Below are 23,804 nucleotides of genomic sequence, written 5' to 3' on the forward strand. Positions count from 1 at the left end.
ACTCTTCAGTGGATGCAATCCACTCCAGAGCCAGCTTTGTCTTGAAGACTGAAAGCAGCGTCACCCCCGATGAATGTGCTCATTAAGGTAGAGCTTTGATTTGCTGCTTGCCTCCATTGAGACCTGTTTTGGTTTGTTGGGTTCCTCTTGACCAAGCTGTGAAGAGCCTTGCTCATTATGTATTCCACAGCACTGTGATCGCCTAGTGGCTCACTGCATAGCAAACCAAAAATCACCCACCAGCTCCATAAATAGTATCCAGCCTTTAGGTATCTCCACATAATTTTGCCTCCTGAGCCAGTGGAGGATTTTTGTGTTCAGCTGCTCCCATTGTAAAAGGCCATCATTAACATCCATAAAGAAAAGGGAGCCTTTTTTGTTTGTTTTTGGTTTTGAGATGCCAGGGCTACTCTTTGAGCTCGTTTTGTTGCAGTGATTACCTTTTTTTCTTTCCCCCTCTCTTCTTCCCCCTTAGGTTTCTGACAGATGTGACTATGTTTTTGTCAATGGCAAAGAAATGAAAGGCAAGGTGAACGCGCTCGTGAACTTCACCTATCAGTATCTGAGTGCGCCTCTGCAAATCACAGTCTGGGTTCCACGCCTGCCTCTTCAGATCGACATTTCGGACACAGAACTGAGCCAAATCAAAGGCTGGCGAGTCCCTGTTGTTTCCAACAAAAGGTGGGCTTGAGTTGCTAAATTTCTTGGGTGTTTTTGTAAAATGGATGGAGTTGATTTTAACTCTCAGCAAGAATAGCTGCAGACCTGCACCCAAAAGGCACCATTTTTCCCTGAGGAACAGCAGTACTGGAATCCCCAGCTTTGCACCAGATATCTGCAGATACAATAAAGCTTTTAAAATTTGTGGGAGTTTTGCTTCTGTGCGTGTGTCTGTCCTGTGCAACAGATAATACTGTGGTGCTCTAGTAAGGACCACTTACAGCGTTGCTGTTGTTCAGACATACCAGCTTAGGTGAAAAAGTGGTATTGGCCCTCGTCATGCTGGGTAGCCATGCATCAGCAATGGTCCAACAAAACAGAAGGGAGGGCTGCTGTGTAAGGGGGTACTCTCCATTAGCACTCTAAAGTTAATTTTCACTAATGGTCTTGAAAACATTTCTTTATGCTTCCTTTTCTTATGAAAAAAGACCAACCAGAGACAGTGACGATGAGGATGAAGATGAGCGGAAAGGAAGAGGATGCACTCTGCAGTACCAGCATGCCATGGTGCGAGTCCTCACCCAATTTGTAGCTGAGGATTCTAGCCCTTGGGGTCAGCTGAGCTACCTACTGGGCTCAGATTGGCAGTTTGACATTACAGACCTGGTGATGGATTTTATGAAACTGGAGGATCCTCACATTGCCAAGCTGCAGGAAGGCAGGATTTTGATCGGACGGGAAGTAGGAATGACAACGATGCAGGTACTGTGCTCTAGACTGCCACATTCTGCCATTCCCATAGAGAACTTATGTGGGGGCATAAAGGCAATACAGTGTTCTGCTGTCTTGAAACAGGATTATTTCCCATTACATTCCTGTGACCTTCTGGAGTGTCACACACAGCATTAATGCAACAACATTGATCCAAGCCAGAGGTGGTCCAAGGCATGCAGCATGGCCAGGAGCTGGAAGCCATAGAGCCTTCAGAGATGTTTAGGAGAGACAGCACTTCCAGGCTCAGTGAGAAGTCAGAGCTCTTGGCCCATGTGTGTGCAGGCTACCACCAGTCAGCTGATGGGCACCGTTTTGAATTTTTGAGACAGAGATCTTTAGATTGTGTCAAGTTTCTTTTGACTTATTTAAACATTAATTCACGAAAAAAAAAATACCACCTGGTTAATAACCCTGAAAGGCACAAGCAGCCAACACCATATCCCAGTTCTGCCCCAGCTGAATCCTTACTAAGCCAATGCACAAAGAGTGGATATAGCTGAACTAGGCTGTAGATAAGAGATGGGGAAGGTGGAGAAGACAGTATGTGCATGAACTAGCTATCCTTAGTTCCCTAAAGATAGTAGTATGGCCCTTAGTTTTATTAAAGGGAGGAATATCCTACTACCTTGATGTTCCATCAGAAACAGAAAAGATACAGAAATGAGAATTTCTAAGCAAAGAAGTGAAGGACAAATCCTAGATGTTGCTAACCTCCCTTTGAAATGGTTGGGAAGTAAATCTGATGAGGTCATCTACAGTGGGACACAGAATAACAGGGAAGAACACGACTGAGATAGTACAGCTCTCTGTATTGGATGCAATGTTCTCAGCCGTAACCTCTCTACTGACTGTTTTTCTGACCCAGCTAATGAAATCAGACTGCCTTTTCAGTGTGCTCTGCCATTTCATTTCTATGCATAAAGCTTTGGAGACAAGAAGGGATGATGACCTTAAGAAAGGTTATTTTAATTGATCAGCCTTTTCCTAAGTTGATTCTTTTGTGTTTCTCCAAAGGTTTTGTCTCCTCTGTCTGACTCCATCCTGGCAGAGAAGACAGTGACTGTGCTAGATGACAAAGTGACCATAACAGACCTTGGAGTCCAGCTGGTGGCTGGGCTTTCACTCTTTCTTCAGCCAAGTGCAGCAAGTAGTCGGGCTATTGTGGCTACAGCTGTTGCCCAAGAGCTGCTTCATACTCCTAAGCAGGTAGTGTACCCTCCGTATTTACTGTTGTTGCCTTTTGGGATGGGGCAGGGATTATGGATGTGAAATATGGATGAGAATTCATAACAAGTTTAGAAGTTAGACTTTAAAGTATAGGGGTAGTACATGTCCATGTCAGTCGCTTTCCTCTAGAGATACTCTGGAACTGCCTTTTCATTTCTTCCTTTCAAATATGGACTTAATCTACAGTAAAAATTCTGACTACACTGAAGTTTATATTATGTAAATTTTTAATACCCTTTCTTTAAATGATGCAACATCTGTTATTTTCGCAACACAGGCAGTCTTTGGACAGTGATCCTTGTTTGCTATATGAGCATGCCCTTGTTTTCCGTGCCAGAGAGCACTGAGCTCTGTGTGTCACAACAATTTAGTATTTTGAAGAGCTATAAAATAGAGGCAGAAGATAGCCAAATACATTTCTTTTCCCTCCTGGAGTCACGGCAGACTGCCAGGCTCCTCTCTCCTTTTATTTTCTAGATGGATTTTGGGGGGTTAGTCATTCAGTTCGTTAAGGTATCGCTGCGCTGATCCTACTTAATTTAAGTCAGCAAATTTCCCTCTCTGTAAAGGGAGGCTTTCAAGCAGCATGTTTCAGGTCACAACCCACGTGAAAAAGAAGATTGGAGAGTACCACCACATCGACGCAAACAGTTGCTCTGGAACAGATTAAAAACAAGGGTCAGTAGCAGTGGAACAAGTTGTGTGTTCATTGCTCTTTCAGTCAGTTGATTTGAAGAGCAGGACTGGGGACCATGCAATTACCTTTGTCCACAGCTACTCCTCTCGTAGAAACTGTATTTCATCTCACATAGATAGGGAGAGATGTCAAGTCAAGTTTTACGGCCCATTTTCATGATTATTGCTACCTAATTTTCTGGAACATAAAAATAATTTAGATTGTTTTATAACTTAGTGACAGGAAAATGTCCAAACTAGAAGGACATGCTGCCCATCTGTTCCATTTACTGCATCCTGTAAACATAAGAATCTTATGTAATTAACCCATTTATACCCTTCTCCGGGGCTTAGAAACCATGTCTGACATATTGTCTTCAGACAAAGGCTGTAAAAGCAAAAGCTAAAGCATGCCTAACCCAATTCTGTTATGTAGGACAGAGCATCACTTGTCCTGCAGCATCATTGGAAGAATCATGGCTTTGATTGCAGATAAAAGAGCTTGTGAATCTGGAAAGGTTGCACAGATATATTGTCAACTTCTCAGATTTACAGATGGTCTTTCCTGAGTATGCAGATACTGATCAGCATCAGGTTATGGTGTATTATGACGGGGCATTTCAGGAGTGCACAACATGCCATCTCCTATTGTATTACGGCGTGGCAAGGTGATATGATGTGTCATTATATATCATTACAACTGGCAAGTTCTGAAATAATACAAAAGAGTAAAAATGTGTAAACGTGGTTTGTGTTGAAATTATTTTTCTCAGCACCCGTGTTATGGAATGATTTTAGTGAAATATTTTGTTGAAGCTGATGGCCTTTAGTGAGACAATTTCCATTTCCTCGGAGTGGCACATTTCTGATACAGAAGTGACTGGGCATGTCAGGCTCTCATTCTGGGCAGTGCCTTCTGCTTCTGGTACTGCTGGGCGGTGTGGGATGCTGCTGTCCCTCCTGTCCTCCTCCTGGGCCTACAGATAGCACTACTGCATCATGCTCACTGAAGGGAATGACTGTTAAAACAGGAGGCAGGAGAAAAATCAAGCACCTTTTCTGAGTAAAAGCAGTTCAAAATCTGTTGTTTCTTCTCCAGGCTCCATCTGGAAAAAAAAACGGACTTAGACTTCATTAGAAGGCAGTGGAAAATCCTCCCTATAACAGGATCTGGAACGGCCCGGGAAATCTGGTTGCTTAGTAGCAATCCCAAATTAGTCAGTTTTTCCCACTCTTTTTTATGCACAACGTCTTCTGTCCCAGTTTCCTGCAAGCATAAGCAGCATGTTCTTGTGGAATCCCACTTCAGTCTCTGCCTCTCCTCTCAGCTCCTCCTGTCGGGAGCCTGCCCACCCCCATTGCCTCTCCTTGTCTTCCCACCACCTCCTCCTCACCAGAAGAAGAGCAATGTCCTGCCTGCATCCCAGCTGGAGGCTTTGCTGGGAGCATCACGCCTCACTGTGGGGAATTTGTGAGAGTCAGTTCCTGCTCGAGCACTGTGAGCGTTTGCAGGCCTCAGCCTGAGCCTGAGTGCCATCCCTAGGTACGGGGGCACTTTGGCAGTGCCTTCATCCCAGGGGGCCGAGCTAATTCCTCATCCCCTGCAATTCATGTCCTACTTTACTGTAAGGCACTCATTTGTTCTCAGGCCTAAATCCTACTCAGCCTGTAGACAGGGCTTGCCCAAGGAAGGGCTGTTGAAAAGAGACCAGAGGGACTTGGCATTTGCATCACCAAAAAAATAAGACAGGAATAGATTTCACACTAGACAATACATTGAAGGAAATATTCTTAGCATAGGAGTGGCCTATAGAGGAGTCACATCCATCTTTTTCTTTCATTTGCAGTCTGAAGGGAAGATATAACATTTAAGACACTTGCCCTTAGAAGAATTAACGCAAATGAAGGAATGCTTGTGGCTAAATTTTGCAAGAAGCGACTCATGATTTCGAGTAATATCAGCTGAGATCCTTACTGAGCTCGGATTTCAGAAGAGAAGTGCTGAGTATTTTCTGAAAATCAAGCCCTTTTGAAAGGAGGATTTTTTTCAAGGGGGCAGCCCAGAACTAAGCATATACTTGAATGTTGCAAGGACTTCATTATTTAAGCGTGTCTTTTCCTCTCAAACAAGTTTATAAAAAGGCCCAAATAACTCATGCAAACTTTACTGATGCAATTGAAAAACAATATAACAGTCAAAATAGCTGAAGGTTTTATTTTTCTCAGGAGTGATTGTGTATGTCTCGGCATTGTTATATGGGAAAACCAGTCAATGTGTTCTTAGTCAAATGTTTTCCTTGGCTCCACATTAGCACCTTCCATAGCCAAGCTTCAGCATAGATTAGCAAATGTCCTTGGGTAATTGGTACCCTGGCAGGCACGGTATTGTCCCTAGCAGATTAAGCAGTACATCTGTATCGTGCAATGGAAGGCATAAAGCATTATACAGATTGTGCCATTACAGATCTTTCACTATCATAGGAATGAATCCAGTATTTTTGTTGTGACTGTCTTTCAGTGAATATAATTACTAGATTAGTTCCTTGATTATAATGACCGTACCATGTCTGCATAAGTAGCACAAAGCAGCCAAAACGCCAAGTCCTGAAAAGTTGGCAGTTTCTCCAATACTTAGCAGTCTAAAGAGGATAAGCTAAATTGTTTTATCTTGGATACCTTAAGTTAGATATCTTTGTCTGTATTTGGGCAACTAAATACCTGAGGTGACCTTGAGGGATGCTGAGCCCATACTCCCTCTTTTTTTAAATCAACGGGGCGCTCATTGGCACTGAAAAGTGGATCAATTATTTAGATGCCTAAAAATACATGCATGTTGACCAACTTTTAAATGTCAAAGTTGAAATATCTTCCGAAAATCTGGAAACTGTAGCTGTCAGCAGTCTATTTTTAGTGTCCATCTGCTCAGGTAGGAAACCTATTCCATTTGGCTTGCTGTTGGTTGCTAAAATCAACACTGCCATCTTAAAGGCTTCTCCAAAATGTAAATAAAAGAAAACCTACAGTGGTTAAGTGTTTTCTGATCTGAGTGAGCTTCAAGGACTCATAAATTTCAGCTGGCTCTGCAGGGAAACTCACAGTCACATCCTAGCTTTTTCATCACTGTAGGGTATTGCACATGGTGTAATGAACTGAAGTGGGAGAGTGGATAGAATAAAAGAAAGAAAAATAGAAAGCCTTTAATAAATAGCTGTGTATATTAATATATCTCTCAGTGCTACTGGAAAACTGCAGACATTTTCTTAGGGAAAAAAGAGCAATGTTAATGCATTCTAAAGGCCAAGTTTGTCTCTTTCACATGTGTAGCTCCTGTTGACATCAGTGACAAGACCCAACCCTGTGAGGTCATCTGTAACCTCAGGGAGTGTCCTCCGAGATGTCAGCTCTCACTCTGAGAGGAGGTGAGGGTGCTCAGCACCACCTCAATCAGGGTGACAAGCCAGAATTGCTTGCAGGTCCCTGCCTTTTGGATTGACACAATACTGTCCTGTTTTAACATGTCCTTCATGCAGACTACTTCTGGGAGTTCACTGACATCTCACGGTTAAGTAACAGATACTAGGAGTATTTTTATGGAGTGGATTCATTACCCCATTCTGGCAGTATAAATTACATTTAAGTTGTATTTATATCTTCTTTAAACTGACAGAGCAATGTAATGGCTCACAAGTATGACAAAGGAATTAAGCAGCATGGGAAAAGGGAGAAAGGATGTATTGTTAGATAAGAATCTGAACTCTTCCCTTGCAAATACAAGCAAATTCCCACTGGAAAGGAATGTCACATTAGCAGATTGGACAAAAAGGAGAGAAAGAAATACACGGTAGGGGAATGCATGGTTTGAATTAAGATCTGAGTCTTGGCTGCCTTTCATTTCCACATCATAACGATCAAGCCCAATTTTTGCTACACAAGCCTCAAGCTTAAAAATAAATGCACATGTAATACTTTGATATTTCATGTGGTAAAATTGCTAGGGAAACCTATTTCAGCATTCAAGTCCCCAGACAGGACAATCAGAGCTGGTCTAATAGAAGCTGCTGAGAACAGTATTCCCTCACCTTTATTTGAGGGAGGGATGCATTTGTTTGCTGCAGAGCCATCCACCTATCCGTTTCTTTCCTTTGGTGTCCTGCCTCACCTCAGGACTATTGCAGCCGACCCCAGCAATTGAAGGCTTATTAACAAATACTTTTATTTGTGCTTTAGTGAATGAAGGCCGTTAAAAGGGCTCTTTATTCTAAGCATGGAATAAAATCAAATATACTGATCAGTCCTCACATCTGTGTTCATAAGCAGTGCAATTCTCTAAAATCGAACCAGTCCTCCCCACTTTACTCCCTTATTTTTTGCTTGACAAATACAAGGTAGAGTGTCCTGGTACCAAGCTGACCCCAGCTTTTTTGAGGAGGTATTGAAGGACACTTTGTAATCACTGACTGTGATGCTACAGACGGGCTCAGTGGAACATCCTAACACAAGCAGACTTTCAAATGCTGTATGATGCTTCAGAGGGCAAAATAATCATCACTGTGGCTCCCAGATTTTCACAGGCAGCTCGCGTGAGTCCCAGCACAATGGGACTCATCAGATCTCTGTACGACGAGCTTTCTACTGAGCTTCCAAACCAGTTCTGCTTCCTGCATTCAGGTTGCCTTTTGGAGTGTCAGCCTCCTTGTTTTATCTAGGTGGAACAGACATAGCCAGCAAACAATAGTGTTTGTGGTGACTCATACGGCAGGGTTTGAAGTATTCCAGGTCAGGCAATACAGAGCTCCGTGGGGACTGTTGGTCTCCATTAGTGCCATGTTACTTCTGTACCCTGGTGATTTCCCCTTTTACCCACGTAAGCATAACAAATGTCTAACAAGGGAGATAAAACTTCTAACAAAAAGCAAAATGCAGGTTTATCCAAGAAGATTTATCAAGTGGCATCTTTGGACTGATAAGCAGCAATGTAATTCAAGGCCAGAAAAGGTGGTGGGTCTGCAGCAGATCAAGAAGAACTGGCCAACTTGCTGGTCTGGTGTGTAAGTTACACGAACAGCAAAGGCACAAGGGAAAATGTAGACAAAATGTGCCTTGATAAATTTTTTTATGTGCTTAAGGAAACCATGATATTTGATAATCAACAGTGGTTATGGGAAGCAGCTTCTTCATCCCCTCCGGACTGAATTTTGCTGTCATTAACATGATCTAATGTACATTATCTGGCTGACTTCACATCATCATAGTCACCGTATCAATCATCCTGTTCTCTAAGAGACGCTGACACAAATGTGTAGTTGTGGTTCATTTGTTCTGAGAGTGCAACTGACTACGTGTGTGTGTGTGTGTGTGCGCACATATGTGAAAGAGAGAGAAAAAGTGGAGGCAAGAAAGACTGGAGAGCCAGATAATCCCTCAAACTATTTGTTTATGCTTGATAATTAATGAACATGAGCATTTATCACCTCAGTGTTGAGGGCATCAGACAAGGGGCAGCAACTTTGCAGGTAAGAAGGCTCTAATCCATCTTCGTCTGCTGATAGTAATTGGAGGACCTTGTCAGAGATTCAGAGGGGATTTATTGATGCGGTGCATAGGATTTGCAGAAACAGCTCTTTGAAGGACATGGTATTAAATCATTTCTTTTTTCATTCTTTTTTTTCTTTTTAGCTTTTCAGAATTTATAATCATTTGGGAAATTCACTTCCTTCCCCTGCCTTCAGCAGTGAATGAGAGGAGATGATCTCTTGCCAAATAGAATATTTGGGCTGATGCAGTATACTTTGGCAGGATTTGAGATTCTGTCCCGCTTTGTCTCATTTGTTTTCTTTCCGTTTTAATTAATACTGTCTGTAGTATAAGCATGACAATGTTGTGTTGTGAAAAATTAATTCTCGGAAATAAACAACGTCAATGCAGGTTGAAAATAATGGCTAAGCTATTGCACACCTCTCTTATCTATAGTAAATCACGCGTGTGCCTGCAAATTTCAGCTGACTGCCATTTCGTTTTTCTCTGTCTCTGCTTCATAAAACCAGGAATGCAGAATAGTGGATAAATAGTGTGAAGAATAAAAGTTGGTTTGAAGTTGCTTACAACTTTGTCAAATTCTAGCCATTTAGGCTGAATTTTTCCATGCTGGCTACCTCGTAACCTGTGGCCTGTTAAAGCAGAAAGGAGTCAAGATAAGAAAACCAGACAGGGATGTGGATATCTTGAAGAAGACAGGAAAGAAGAATATATGGCTCCTCATACGTGTTCCTCTCCAAAGTCTGGAAGGAGACCTCAGATCCCTCGGAGGTGCTGTTCTACCACCAGTAAAACCTACTTGCATAGTAAGGGCCAGAATCAGACCTGGTGCTCTGCAGCACTAGGGATGCTGTGTTTGGCTATTAAGGCCCGCACAAGGCATTTAGTAATGTAAATCCTTTTGTAGAGATATGGAACTGTGCAAGTCGCCAACGGAGCTGGGAGGAGGCACAGGCCTTGTCATTTCCAACCTTAACTGTACAAAATTCTGCACTTATTTTCTCAGTCTGTGCTCCAAAAGAGAGTGCCACTGGCAGACGGTGTCAAGCCTGTTGTGTTATATGCTTGAAATGATGCTGGTGGTTTTGCCTTCCATAGGTTGATGAAAAGTAAGTGTATCTTACACACCTCCCCCATGGTACATGAGGCTGTCCTCCTGTTTTAGGGATGAGGAAGGCAACAGGGTGTTGAATTGCTGGAGGAGATGCATCTTCTTCTCTCTACACATACCCATTAAAAAAAAGAAAATTGTTACTTTCCCATGACTGGGTTTGCTGTATTATAGATTTCTATGATATAAATTTAAGCTCTGCCCTGCAGCTTTATGTTTCTGTCTGTTCAGCCATTTCAGGGTTGTTTCTCTAATGAAAGATCAGCTGTTTTAATTTCCTTACGCAGTTCACCCTTCCCAGCTTCTGAGCTACCCTGGCTCCGTTTCAGCTGTTTGAAGTGCATTTGAATCATCAAGAACTTTGCCTTCTTTCCTGTTGTGCCACCACTTATTTTTCTTCTTCCAGTCCCTCAAGAACTTGCTGATAGCACTTTGGAAATCAAATATTCAGTATAGTCCAACCTTTTGCAGAGCTAAATGCCCCTTGCTGTTTTCATTGAAAAGCTTTAAATTTAACTAGAAGGGTAGCAATTCCCTTTGTTTATAACCATAGCGTAACAAATTGTAGCCAATTGAAAACCATATTAGGTTGTAAATCTGTATTATGACTGGACGTTAACAGGGTGGCAATGTTTTTCCCCGATGGTGATTTTCAGCCCAGTCGTTCTGATGTGCCCAAGTGTAAAGTTATTAGGGCCATCTGCGGTTTAAGTCTGGGAAGAAAAGAACTTCGGTTTTGTGTGAAGTTGCACTCTGGCAATCTGCCTGCACGTCTCCTGGCTAAACAGGCAAGACATAGAGCAAATGAAAAAATAAAGAAATCTCCTGCAAAGAGAGCTACTGAGACGTGGAGAAGTAAATATCTGTATCATCTGGATGGGATTTCAAATGGCAAAGAGCTGACCTCTAGCTTTGTGTTTGCTTCTAATGATGACTTCTAACAGTGCTACCTGCAGAGAACAAAGACGGTCCAATTAAATCCAGGCCATTTGTATTTTTATTGTAGAGATCATACCAGAATCCCTGTCCTCCTCTCCTTGACACAGAAGTGCATCAGACTTTTTAATTATCTCAAGGATAAAGTGTGTTTTACTTAAAACAAACCTTTCTCCAGCAAAATGGCAATTGTTCCGTGAGTCTTTTTCTTTCAAGTGAATCTTCTGCTCCAGCCATTTCCAAGATATTGTGGTAGCTCCTTATTCCTGCTAAGATATTTATGCCTTGTTTAATTTGACAGCTCCCTGTGACGCCTGTGCACGGGGAACATGAGGAAAATAAGTGTTCTGTCAAGTGCCTCTGGTAATTTTTCTGGTTTGTCTCTTTCAGGTTTTGTATGACAGGAATGACTTTCTTTATAAATCATGTAAATTGTAGCTTGTTAATGGGTACTTTGGTATTATAGACATCTCGTATAAATTATTTTATATGTTCTTTTGCAAAACATTTGCAGGAAGGATAACAGTCGAACCTTTAGTGAAAAATGTGACCAATTTTCTGCCCCATCAGTTGAAGCTTCATTCAGTTTAAATGCAGTACAGAGCCATTGTCTTCCATTTCCTCCAGCTGCCGTTCAGAGCTGAGAGATTGATGAGCTGCAATGGGTTGAGCTGTTTTATTTAAGACCCTGTCTTTAACCATATCCCTCTCCTTTCAGGAAGCTGTAGTAAGCACCTGGATTCAGTTCAGTGACAGCTCTGTTACTCCGCTGGACATTTATGACTCTAAGGACTTCTCCCTTTCTGCTGTATCATTAGACGAAGCTGTTGTCTCGATCCACCAGGACGCTTCCTTAAAATGGCCAGTTGTGGCAGCAGAAGGTGAAGGTCAGGGCACTTTAATCAAGGTGGACATGATGATTTCTGAAGCCTGCCAAAAGTCCAAGAGGAAAAGTGTCCTGGCTGTGGGGAATGGCAACATCAAAGTCAAGTTTGGCCAGAATGATGCAGACTCCAATACAGGTGGAGACTATGATGCTGATGAGATTGAAAACCACGCAAGCGACCGGCGGCACAAAGTGTCAGATCAGGAACGTTATGGCCAGGATGGACGATATTATGGTAGCTCTTCATCAGAGCGAGAGGAAGGTGCCATCAGGAAAGTCAGCACCACAGCAAAATCCGTAATAAAAAATAAAGTAATTAAAAACAATAGGCTGGATGGTGGCAAAACCTTGGACGATAGCCAGCTGCAGAACATTCCTATAGACTTCACCAACTTCCCTGCTCAAGTAGACCTCCCAAAAGGCAATGCGGGCATGGAGGAAAATGACCTGGTACAGACACCTAGGGGCCTTAGCGATTTGGAGATCGGGATGTACGCTCTGCTAGGGGTCTTCTGCCTGGCAATTCTAGTCTTCCTAATAAACTGTGCAACATTTGCACTGAAGTACCGTCACAAGCAGGTTCTGGTGGAAGGACAGGCCACCATGACCCATTCCCATGACTGGGTCTGGCTGGGAAATGAAGCAGAACTGCTGGAGAACACAGCAGATGCATCACCTCAGCAGGATGAGCACACAACTATTATCGACCGAGGGTCGGGTTGTGAGGAGAGCAACCAGCTCCTCAATGGCAGTGCTCAGAAGAACATTCAGAGCCAGGTTCACAGGTGTGCTGACTCAGGGGGCAAGCTCGGAAAGGAACAGAAATCTGAACCTTTACATTCGCCGACATCTAAACGGAAGCGGGTAAAATTCACGACATTCACTACCATCCCACCTGACGATGGTTGTCCTACTGTCAACTCAATCCTAAGTAGCAATGATGATGACATTAAGTGGGTGTGCCAGGATATGGACCTGGGGGACTCCAAAGAGATACGAAACTACATGGAGAAGTTCAAAGACAAAGTGTAGCTCCTTGCTGGTTTTTTGGGTTTAACCACACCTTGATGCCTTCAGTTCTACAGTATATATTGGGACAGAAGAGGGGGAGGGGAAGGAACCACCAGGAGAAATGATGAGGCAGTTTTTATAATCAGGGAAAGAAATTTGCCAAACTGTCCATGGTTTGTTTTTGTTTCTCACTTTGATTTTTTTTTTTCCAGCAGTAATTCAGCTACTCATGGATTTAGGAAGTGGAATATAAATAGCAGAAAGGAACAAGGAAATGGTATGACCAGTATCATGAACTGGGCAAGATGAGGTTGTGAAAATTTGCTTTATGGGTCATACAAATAATAATGATGGTAATGTTTCAAAGTACCAAAAATATTTGTAAAAAGAAAAGAGAGAATATAGGAGCGTGAAAAGAATAAGCAAGAGACAAACAATAACTTCTCCATATTTCTAATAAAACATCACAATTATGGACATATGACCCACAAGGAGACTTTTTAGGTTGTTACTCAAGCCCTTTCTTTTTATTCCTTCATTTGAAGTGAAGATATGTCTTTGGCATTACATATGAAGAAGGAAGAAATTACCTGGTATTTTTATTTTTACTTTTCTGTTTGTCTTGTAAGTTGAAACAGAATAATTTTCCCTTTTATTTTTCTTTTAAATATCTTAAACCCAGGAAAATTTTCAATTCACTAAGTTCACAGTGGACCAAGAGCATTTTGTTCTTAAGTTAGCTATAAATAATCTCCTGTCATTTAAAGAATTCAGGGGATAAGTATTGACTAATAATTTCTGTGTGGTGTCTCTTCTGAAATCCCAAGCCTCCGTCGTTTCACCCTAGCTAGAAATATGTTTTGTTTGGAAGAAGTATTCATTTTACTTTCAGGTTTGGGTTGTTTATTTAGTTGTTTGTTTGACATTTCCACAACCAAAGTTCCCATCTTTCACCAAGGGAAGAAGGTGCTGTTTTATGTTAGCTTTTAGAAGTCACAACGGATGGGAGTGCCCCACGAGTGCATTTTCACTGTACCTGGAACTGAGACCGGCACTGGCCAAATATTTGCAGCCTGGATTTGGGGTTTTTTTGAATTCATAATTTCGTTCTGTAATTCTCTGTTTATTCTAATGTCACCAGCCCTCATCAAGCTCAGAAAGCTATGAAAAGAATGGACAGAAAGACATTGATTGTCCCCGAACTTTTATTTCCTTGTAGTGGAAGAGCTGGCCTCTGGACAGACTGTTGGGAGGGAGGGAAATATTGCTGAAGCAAGATCAAGAAATATCTGGAGCTATTTTATAGATAATTCTTTTTGCCATTGGACCAGCTGAGACTGAAAATTTTAGACTAGATTGTAAAGCTGATGTTTTGAATAAAAAAATACAAAACCAGTAATAAATCTGAAGCAGATGCAAACCAGAGTCATAGGTTTGTTGTGTAAACTGGCAGAACTGTGTTGACTCAGTGCCAGTTTACACTCATGGAGGATGCAGATCAAAATCTATACAATGAGGAAACCACTGACATGCAAAACCTTTTGTAACTGAAAGGAAGATGGTAGATCCAGCCTTTTGGAAAACAGTATTATGTCCTGACTGTTAGCCGGAAGCACTTACATTGTCCTGTCTTTACCCATGTATTTCTTTTTTTTTTTCATTACTAAACTCAGTAGTTTGGTTTTTTTACTTGGACAAATCAATCCTGCCACCCAGTAACATAGATGGACGTTTTAACAAGATATGCCTAGTATGCATTGTAGACTGAAAGAATGTAATATTTATTTATACATGTTATACAAATTGTAATTAAATGCTTTACATGGCTTGACAAATTAACCTCTTTTTTTCTGAGGGGAGGGGGCTCCTTCTGTTGTTTCTGTGTTGAAGTACTGCATCCACTGCCTAATGGCTGCAACAAAATTTAAGTCGCTTTCTGAAGAGAGGAGAATAGAGATGTATGAAACTTTTTCACTGCTCTGACCCTTCTTTTGTGAACCGCTTTCCCTTCCCACCCAACGTGTGGTGATGATGATGGATGGCAGGAGAAGACAGCAGTCAGGCACAGTTCATGGCAGTGTCACTATTCATCGTGTTCATCTTCATGCCTACCATCAGCACGATCAACTCCAGGACTCTTGCTTCTGATGTGTGCAGCCCAGTCATAATTAATTATGTTGCTTCTCTGATTGATACAGTAGGTTCAGATGGAAGCAAGTTTCACTGAATCACAACTGACATATACAAAGCACCCTGTATCCCAGAGGACCCCAAGCTACTTTACAAGCTCAGCACAGTGCTGCATCAGCCACACCTCAGGGATCAGTATATCTTCCTGGGAAAACGCAGGTGTCTCTGAGGTGAAAAAGGCATTTACAGCACAGAACTGCAGAACACAACAGCAGAGGAACAAGAAAGATAGTATGGAGCAAAAGTAATACACCATGGTAGCGCAGAATATAATTGTTCAAAGTGCATTTTTAAGAAGGCTGTTACTGTGCTGGCCAGCCCCTGCTACAGCACGTACGAGGAATGGCATCTCCAGTAACCTGGTGCTCCCGAAACCGTGTACTGGTGCAGCACTGGCTGGAGAGGAAAGGGCTAATTACTAAATCGCTGTTTCTAGTCCATGCACCCTGACTTTGCTCTTTGCTTTTGGCAGCAGAGGCTTTATAGGATCAGAAGAGGAAAGAGTATCTCCATCTAACATAAACAGTTGCCTACTGAGAGAAAACCTTGTGAGCAGAATTCATCTTGCTCTGTATTTTCCCGATGACAGGTGCCTGTCTTTCTTGGTCTTGCTATCTCACCGCATTGTCTAGGGAAAGTATTCCACAGTGAATGAAAACATTATTCCTAATTCATCTCCTCTCCAAAAGCTCAAGTGCTTTTTTTAAGAAAGAAAAACGTGTCTTCATTGAAATGAAAAGGGGGGAAAAAAATCAAAGTTTCCCATGAGAAATCATTTTGCAATTCCTTTTCAAAAACCGTGATGTAAATTTTTGTTGAAAGACACACTCCTGTATTAATGCAACTTAGATTGGATTCAACATTCCCAAAGAGCAGCAGAGCTCTTCTGTTATGAATAGGAAAGTTATAGCTTATTCATTGTTTCAATATTCCATGAAATAATTACCATGTTTTGCTTTGTGTTTATTGATTGCATGTATAGTTCTACATTGTCTGTAGATTCAGACTTAGGCACTTTGTTTGAAATGACTACCCTTTGGAAAAATTAATTTTAATATATGGTGGTGATCATTGTGGCAAGATTTCACTGATGATTAGCCATGTGTCAGTTCTCAGTGACAGTATTTTGCCATTATATTTAAATTAGAAAAAATCGTGGCTGCAGAGTCCCTGTGAAGTGAGTGGTTGCGGAGGCTTGCACACGTGGAGTCCCTTGACTGCAGCCTGTAGCGCTGGGTTGGACACTTGCCATTCACAAACACATACGGCATTTTACGCACACTGCAGATTGCCACGGACATTTGTTACAGTTCTGACTTACTCTTTATCTTGTCTGTGCCGTAATAATAACTTTACAAATGCTGATAATCACATACAACTGCCAGCACGAGCACATGCACGGCCAAAGGGAGAGGCTTAAGCAGCAGTTTCTTTAGCCAGACTCAGGGGCGGTCAGTGCGGCCACTTTCCCAAAGCAAATTAAATGGCAACATAACATCCCTGAAGCACATAAAATGGTTTTCTCTGGTGTTTTTTTACTAACACATACCTGTTATTGATGTCTTTTAGTTCCTGAGTTATCAACTAATGGACTTCAGCTAATCTCCACATTGGCAACGCGGTGGGGTTTTAAAGCTGTACGAGGAAGCCGGCTGACGTACTGCCTGTCGTAATACAACATCGTACTATAGCAAAGAAGAAGAACCACTGCTCCAGGTTCTGTACCGTATATGTGATAGTAGTAGGAATGTGGAAAACGTGTTCAGACAGGGCATGATGTGTTTAACAGCGGGCCTGCATGGTGCAAGGCCTGTGCTGGTTGGGAGGGAGGACTTGGGAAGCCTCTCCAGCCCCAGGGTCCTGCTTCAGCTGTTCTGTGAGTCACAACTGCAGCATTTCTGTCTAGATCCACACCTGCTGTAAATCTGTGTGTCTCCACTGAAGCCATCTGGTGGAGCCGTGTTAACTGACAGCAGCCAGGAGCTGGGACCTTTGATTTAATATATATGAGAAGTCCCTGACTATTTAGGAAGAGTTTTAAAGCTGCTTTGCCACGTGATAAACTGAATTTGTGTGCTTCCCAGGATGAGGGGTTTGTTTGCCCCTGCCATGAAAGCGGGAGGAGATAAGGCTACCAGGAGTGCTCTGGAGACTTGGATGGGATGGGGGCAATGTCTCTCCTGGCACAGCCTGCTCTCCCTCAGCAGTAGGAACTGTTTTGTGTGTCTTGATATCTCCTTTACTAGGACCCACCAGCCTGGCTCTAGGATGTTGCTTCAAACAAAGCAGGGGGAGCGTCTCCTGCTGCCATACCTACTGCTGCCCAGCTCCGGGCTGGATGAGCTGCAGAGGGGCTCGCTTGTGTCCCTGGAAATCCTGGCACTGTGCTTGTCCGTGCTCTTTGTAGGTCTTGAGCCCAGAGGAAGCTTAGAAGAGACCATTGATTGGGACTCCTGTACCTCATGGCTGAACAGGAGCACGTCTTCAAAATCCCATGGTCTTTGCTAAGGAAGACAGGCTGTATTTGAAGAGACAACAGAGGGAATTAAAAAAAGGGAAAAACTCATCCCTGCCTTCACATTTAATTTTTCTGAAGCTACAGAACATGGTGCTTCAGAGACAGAGGCAGATACTGAAATTTTTCAATTTATCTTCCACTGACCAAAAATTCTGTCAAAGCCCAATTCTGAGTGAGCCACCGTAAATGATCATCTCAGCAGGGAGGAAACCACCGGGCTGTGAAATACCATTTATTTGAGAAATTCACATTGGGTCAAATGCCAAGATTTACATTTCTTAAGCTTTTGCTGTGCTGCAGTTACAAAGGCAGTGGGATCGGGCGCAGAGAGCTGCTCTGAGCATCGCTCTTGGCAACGTGCCGCGCTGGCCAGATGAGGGAATCTCTGGGTGCCAGGGGTGCATGGTTGCAAAGATAACACGCTGCAAGGTACATTTTTCTGTCAAGGAGCCAAAATGGAAATTCATTAATAATAATTTGCACTTAGAGGAGAGCTTTTCATCTGGGAAGCTCAGTGACTTCCAATTGTTGTTAAAGGATAAAAACGTGAGCAGGCTGAAGGGGCCCTGTTTTCTCAGATGAGACGGTACCAGGTGAGCACCTTCCCCTCCTCAAGGCCTGGGCACCCAGCTGTACCGGTGTGAGGGCTGGAGGGAGGCAATTAGTGAAATCACCTGGTGCTGGCAGTAACAAGGAGCCCGGCCTGCTGGGGGAGGGGAAAGCATTTGGGTTGTGGCTGATGAAGGTCGAGCACTGTGTGAAAGCTGTGCTGCTGGTGGGGTGGTGCGGCCATAGGAGGGGAGAGCGATGGTTGCAGCAGGAAGGAGTGGGTGAAGGTGAGAGATGCAGTGAAGCTCTCCTCTTGAGGACACTGGCTGCTGGCACAGAATGGACCTTGGTAAAAAAGTGAGCCCTGCTTTGTTTGGTGGTTTTTTTTATTACTGGGTTGTGTTTGGTGGGAAGGAGAAATCTTATTGCTTGCTTAGGTGCGCCAAGTTTGGAAATCGGTAAGAGAAGCTGTGTGTTGCTTGTGCCTTACCTTTGAGGAGGGGAAGGCCGCTGCTAAGGGAATAAGATGCAGTTTGCCTGGTACATGTGCATCGGAACACCCCGTTGGGCAAAGTCTATGTGGTACGTCGTGGATCCTGAATCCTCTTGGTGTGGCTTAACTGCTAGGAAGTCCATATTCTGACTAGTGAGCATGCTGACTTGTCCTCAGCTTCTAGAAGTACTTTGATGTTGATTAAATTTGAGAGATGACCTGAAAAAGGCCCTTGCTTTTGGAAAGCAGGGGTGCAGTGAGCTCATGGTGCTACACCCAGCTTGCTGGCTTGGAAATAGGACAGTGACCCCCAATGCTTGCGCATGCGTTTCTTCTGTCCTTGCCAAGCTCCAAGACCGAGTAGCAGCAAGAGTGTTGCTCTGTTTCGAAAGACTCCTAGACTGGATTTCAGTGCTTAAAAATAAGCTGTCAGCAAAGATGCAGCAGCAGACAGAGATAATGATGCAAATCACTGAATAACTCTCCCTCTTGATTTCTTATTTTGGACAAACTCAGACCCATTCTTTTTATGCCTGTGCTAGGGAGGGATTAAAGCTCTTTGTGTGAAGTGAGGATGTCGAAGCCAGCCACGAGCATCTTGGAGACAATGTGTCTGATGTTCGGCTGAGCCGTGTTCAGTTGCACCCTGCACTAACCATCCCCTTGGCTGCTGGAGGGCTTGCTCTGTGCACTCTTGGGCACGTTACAGCCAATCATGCATCTTTCTGGAGGTGCAGCAGCATGTTTAGAGATAGTTGGTAACTTTTTTATTTTCTTCCCCTCAAGCCTGGATCTGAAGGTTTTTCAGGTAGTTCCCAGCATGCTCTGTGGCTATTTAGGAGGGCTATGATGGGTGCAGGGGACACTAAAGTCACCCCTGTGCTCTGGATGCTGCAGTTGCTGCTCAGCCATTCTGAGCTTCGTGCTGCAAGGGTCACGTTTGATCCCCTGAATTCAAATAATGTGAGTAGCAACTGAACTCCTGGAAGCTGCAATTTAGGTTGGAATCCTTCGTGAACAGATTGCAGCACCATAATTATCTAGATGCTTCTGTCTGACTGAAAATACAGGATAGGAGGGGAATCTTACAGAAGGCTTTTGGTGGTTTTGCCACTGTTTCGCACGTGGTCTAGTGGAAGAGGGTCACCTGGTTGAGAAATGTCTGCTCTGCCGTCGGCCATATCAAACTCTGCTCGTTCCCTGTTTGTTTCTTTCACTGTTGGATATTTCAAGCTGCCACCTAGCTTCCTGAGATTGCTGATTTAACTTTCAGCAATACTAAATGAAAAGCCACTGGCACAAATTCATGTTATTCAGATCTCCTGTGGACTGTGGGGAGGGGGAAGGTGGAAGGAGATGTGGACAGTTTGTGTTGCAGAACTGAAGAATGAGAGCAAAGTCCCATAAGAGGAAAGATAAAGACTTGAGTTGTATAAAGGCTAGGATTGCTTTCTTAGTTTGCTTTCTGTAACCTAGGTATCATTTCCCCGACTGCTGTGGTCTTTCTTGGAGTGATAACTTTCCCGATTTGGGGTAAGATTTATATGACCCCCCTGAGGCTTAGGATGGCTGCGTTGCCTGGCTCTCGTTACATGGAGTGGGAGCAGCACAGCAGGTACCAGAGCCTCCACTCTGACAATCCATGCGAACACCTGAGGAACTGTACGACGAACAGTACTGTTGGTTAGGGCTGCCCATGTAATTGATAATCTGGCTGTATGTGACAGTGACTTATTCTAGGGACAGGTCAGAATGGTGTGTTTTCTGATGATGGGGAAGATTTTGGCTGCCAAAGAGCGTCGTACATCTTATGAGGCTCCGGTTGGACAGCTGCACTGCAGGCAGAAAGCCGGAGTTGAGACAGACGGGCACCCAAAATGCCGTGTAGCTAACGATTGTCACTTCAGTGTCACTTAGTAGTGATTGCTATAGGAGCAGAATTATCTGGGGACTCTTCTTTGGTTATGATGACACTATACATCTTATAAAACTGAGCTGAGGTTACCATAATGATGAGACTCTATTAATTTAATATGATATTGCTACAGGGCCTTTTCATGGATTGTCTGAAAGATTAATATTCTTTAACAGAAACACTTTGGCAAATCAAGTCACCGTTTCCCATTCTTACGCTCCACCCCTGCATTTTTGGAATCTGCCATTTACTTTTCCATCGTGCCTCTAGGTTCGTCATACCACATCCATCAGCATGGCATGAGTTTTACACGCTTTTTTTTTTTTTTTAAAGCACTCCAAGAATATCTTCTCTGCTTTGTAGGGCATTGTGTCTTACTATTTTAAAGCCTATTATTATAAAAATAAAATGCAAAATCATGTTGGGGAAAGAGGGAAATGAGCAGGTCAGATAACTGACAACTTCAGGGCTTTTTGGAAACCCACCAAGCAGACTCAAATGGAAGTTTCTCCCATATGCGGAGCAAAAGGGATTTGTTCCCAACTGGGAAGAAACAACCGTTATAAATCCAGGTGTCCTCCCCCCATACAGGGAGCGCTGTTCTCTGTGGCTCTGCCTGTGACCACCAGAACTCGGCAGTGTTATCTGTAGACCTGTGCTTTCCCTCGGGTAGCGCGATGGCACCCAGGTGTGGGCGCGGGTTTCCCTGCTGCCTGAGTTGTGAGTGGCTCTGAGGAGACAAGGGAACCTGGGGGTCTGTGCTCTGACTTCAGCTCCCCGCGAGGCTGCCCAGGTTCCTGCTCTCTGAACAAAAGCCTGTGGACTCTGGTGGTACAAGCTGGCATCGGCCTGATGCTTGTGGCTGAAGGGAAGATTCCTAGACATGCGCTAATGAGATATGCAGCTCAACTCAAGTAGGAAGGAATTAAACATTAATATAAGAATTACAAGTGTGTCACTCTGTAGAAGTGGCTGGAGTGAATTATCACCTGTGATAACGTGCGATTGTGAGTGAGTGCTGTGGTTTGTCGTAGCAATGAACGGTTATGAAGTGTAGCATTTCCCATTAAGTTTCACAGAGCTTCGTGTTTGTGCAGGCCTCTGAGTACAGACCTCCTGTAATACAGGTTTTTGGAGGAAAAATCCACGTTTCAGGTTTCTTCCTGGCAGTCCTTCCAGTAGCATCATCTGTCTGTGATGTAATCACTGTAGTAGGGCTCGTATTTCCTCAGTTGCTACCTGTAAAAGAAGCAGATCAAAACACAATTCTTCTGTTCAGAAAAGGCTGAAGACACAGAGGTGTGCTCTTTTTTTTTTTTTCTTCTTCTTCCTTCAAGTCTTCTCCCCTCTACCTAAAATGGGAACAAGCTGGGCTGAAAAATCTAGTCTAGTTAAACTGAGGTAGCTGGAAATGCAAGGCTAAACATGCAGATGCTCCGTGCCTCTTCTCAGTGCCATTCCGTTCACTGTAGCAGGTGTGGAGATGCCCCGCGGTTTCTCATGACACTTGCCTTGGTGAGCTGCTCCTGCTGCTGCAGCTTTGGGGATGTGGGACCTATGGGGCCAAGGCAATGGCACGGGAGGCCCCACATGTAGGGCATGGCCAGCTGAACAGTGTCTAAATATTCCTGCATTTGTCTGGTGCCTAAGTAGGTAGACTTATGTTGTGTGGACCTGTGGCAAGTTATATTCCCAGTTGCACAAGGTACTGGGGAGTGGTGGGGAGGAGAAAGTGAAAGTGTGTGTGGAAAGGGCAGAAGGAGGGGAGAAGGCCTGTATGTCCTCCCAGCTTTTGTTGTGTCTAATTTTACTTCAGTATTTTTAGTACCCTAGTTTAAATTGCCTTTAGCTTTGGATTTATGAACCAGGTTATGCTTTGATAAAATAATCAGTCCTATGTACTTACAGGTTTTATTAAAAAGATGAGCAAATAAATATAAAATGAAACAGGCATATTGCTAAACTAATCCGGTACAATTTCACTAAACTACCAGAATGGAATAATGCAGCAATCAAAGGCTGCTATTAAAACTGAATCCATAAATCAGTGGATTCAAATTAACAATTCACCAAATTAAACCAGCAGGTAATCAAATTCAATGATAGGGTTGATGCTAAGAGGAATTGCTCTGTGCTGGTCTCATTGGAAAAACATATGGAGGAGCCAAGCCCTTTCAATTGATGATATAAACCAGTGCTTTGGCCAGTGCAGTCCTTCAGCTGGTGAGGGCATAAGCACAGGGGATGTAGGTGCAGATGGGACGTTAAATTAAATCTTTCCCAGGGTTGTACCTCAGTGCAGACAAATGCAGACAATTGATTTGCATGTATAACTTGCATGAAATTATCAGCATCTGCAGCATCTTTGGGGCTTGTTCTTTTCTCTCAGTCCTGCTCTTGAACCTTCGGTACCACTGAATCTTCCAGCCAAGTTGCTCTGGAGACGGTGATTGAGTTGCAGGCAACCCTGTTTCTCTTTAGACCTCTCAGTGGCAGAGAAAGGGGGAATTTCACAGCCTGGTGTTCCCTTCTAGGGCACTGCTACTAACCATATGGATGCCAGTCTCTACTACAGACCCATTCATGGCAGAAAGGGACATATACAGGGGAGGGAGGAGAGCCAGAGACCATCATGCTCTGTGGTGTCTTCAGGTATCACGGTAATTCTTGGGGAAGTTTGGGGGGAGATGAGGTGGCTATTTCCCACCTGCCCTGCTTCTAGATGGGTGTCTGTGTGGGGGAAAATAACTGAAGATTGGCAAAGAGGACTATAAACATGCTGAAGTGACTTGCAGCTGGGGTGTGGAAAGACACATATCATACTAATTAGTAATTGTTGTTTAGTCTTGTGTGCTTGACAAGTGGAACATCTGTGCCTATATAGTGTAGGCCTGTGAGGGACTCGGAGCCATCCTATCGAACATGCTTGAGATTCCTGCCCTGCTGTGGGGAGGATCAAAACACGGCGGTGACGTAGCCCTGTGTGAATCCCTGATACGCAGGCGAGAACAGCAGGTTGGGTAACGCTCCCTGGCAAGGACCGAACTCCGTGGCGCCTGCATCCCTGCTTGTGTGCCTCTGCCAGGGTGCTGCTTCGGAGATCCCCTGGTAATGAAAATGGTAATGAAAATGAATTTACTCCATGCGTTTCATCTGTGGTTTTGTGGTGGTTCCCGCGTCCTGCCTGTGCCGGCTCACATGCTGTGTGAAGCAGTATCCTGTGTTGCCAGCTTGATCCTTCCATGGCGCAGCAAAGGCAGTAATAAATGACCTTTTTACTTCACAAAACCTGCTCAGTTAGCAGTAAGCATATGTTCTTTCAGA

General features: G+C 43.5%; 1 protein-coding gene and 1 long non-coding RNA gene across 3 annotated transcripts in view; both read left to right on the top strand.

Moving 5' to 3' along the window:
- TMEM132C (transmembrane protein 132C) overlaps window positions 1-14,595 on the top strand; it is a 224,247-nt gene extending 209,652 nt beyond the window's left edge. The window contains exons 6-9 of the mRNA XM_063351452.1: window positions 476-681; window positions 1,149-1,422; window positions 2,449-2,640; window positions 11,637-14,595. Of these exons, the coding sequence (XP_063207522.1) occupies window positions 476-681; window positions 1,149-1,422; window positions 2,449-2,640; window positions 11,637-12,836 (1,872 nt within the window). The 3' untranslated portion in view covers window positions 12,837-14,595. The remainder of the gene's footprint in view (window positions 1-475; window positions 682-1,148; window positions 1,423-2,448; window positions 2,641-11,636) is intronic.
- A 3,411-nt stretch (window positions 14,596-18,006) lies between these two features.
- Window positions 18,007-23,804, top strand: part of LOC134522956 (uncharacterized) — a 51,447-nt gene continuing 45,649 nt past the window's right edge. For both annotated transcript variants that reach the window (XR_010073183.1, XR_010073182.1), the window contains exon 1: window positions 18,007-18,116. This is a non-coding gene — a long non-coding RNA (uncharacterized LOC134522956). The remainder of the gene's footprint in view (window positions 18,117-23,804) is intronic.

This window comes from Chroicocephalus ridibundus, chromosome 13 (assembly GCF_963924245.1).
Source record: "Chroicocephalus ridibundus chromosome 13, bChrRid1.1, whole genome shotgun sequence".
Lineage (NCBI taxonomy): Eukaryota > Metazoa > Chordata > Aves > Charadriiformes > Laridae > Chroicocephalus > Chroicocephalus ridibundus.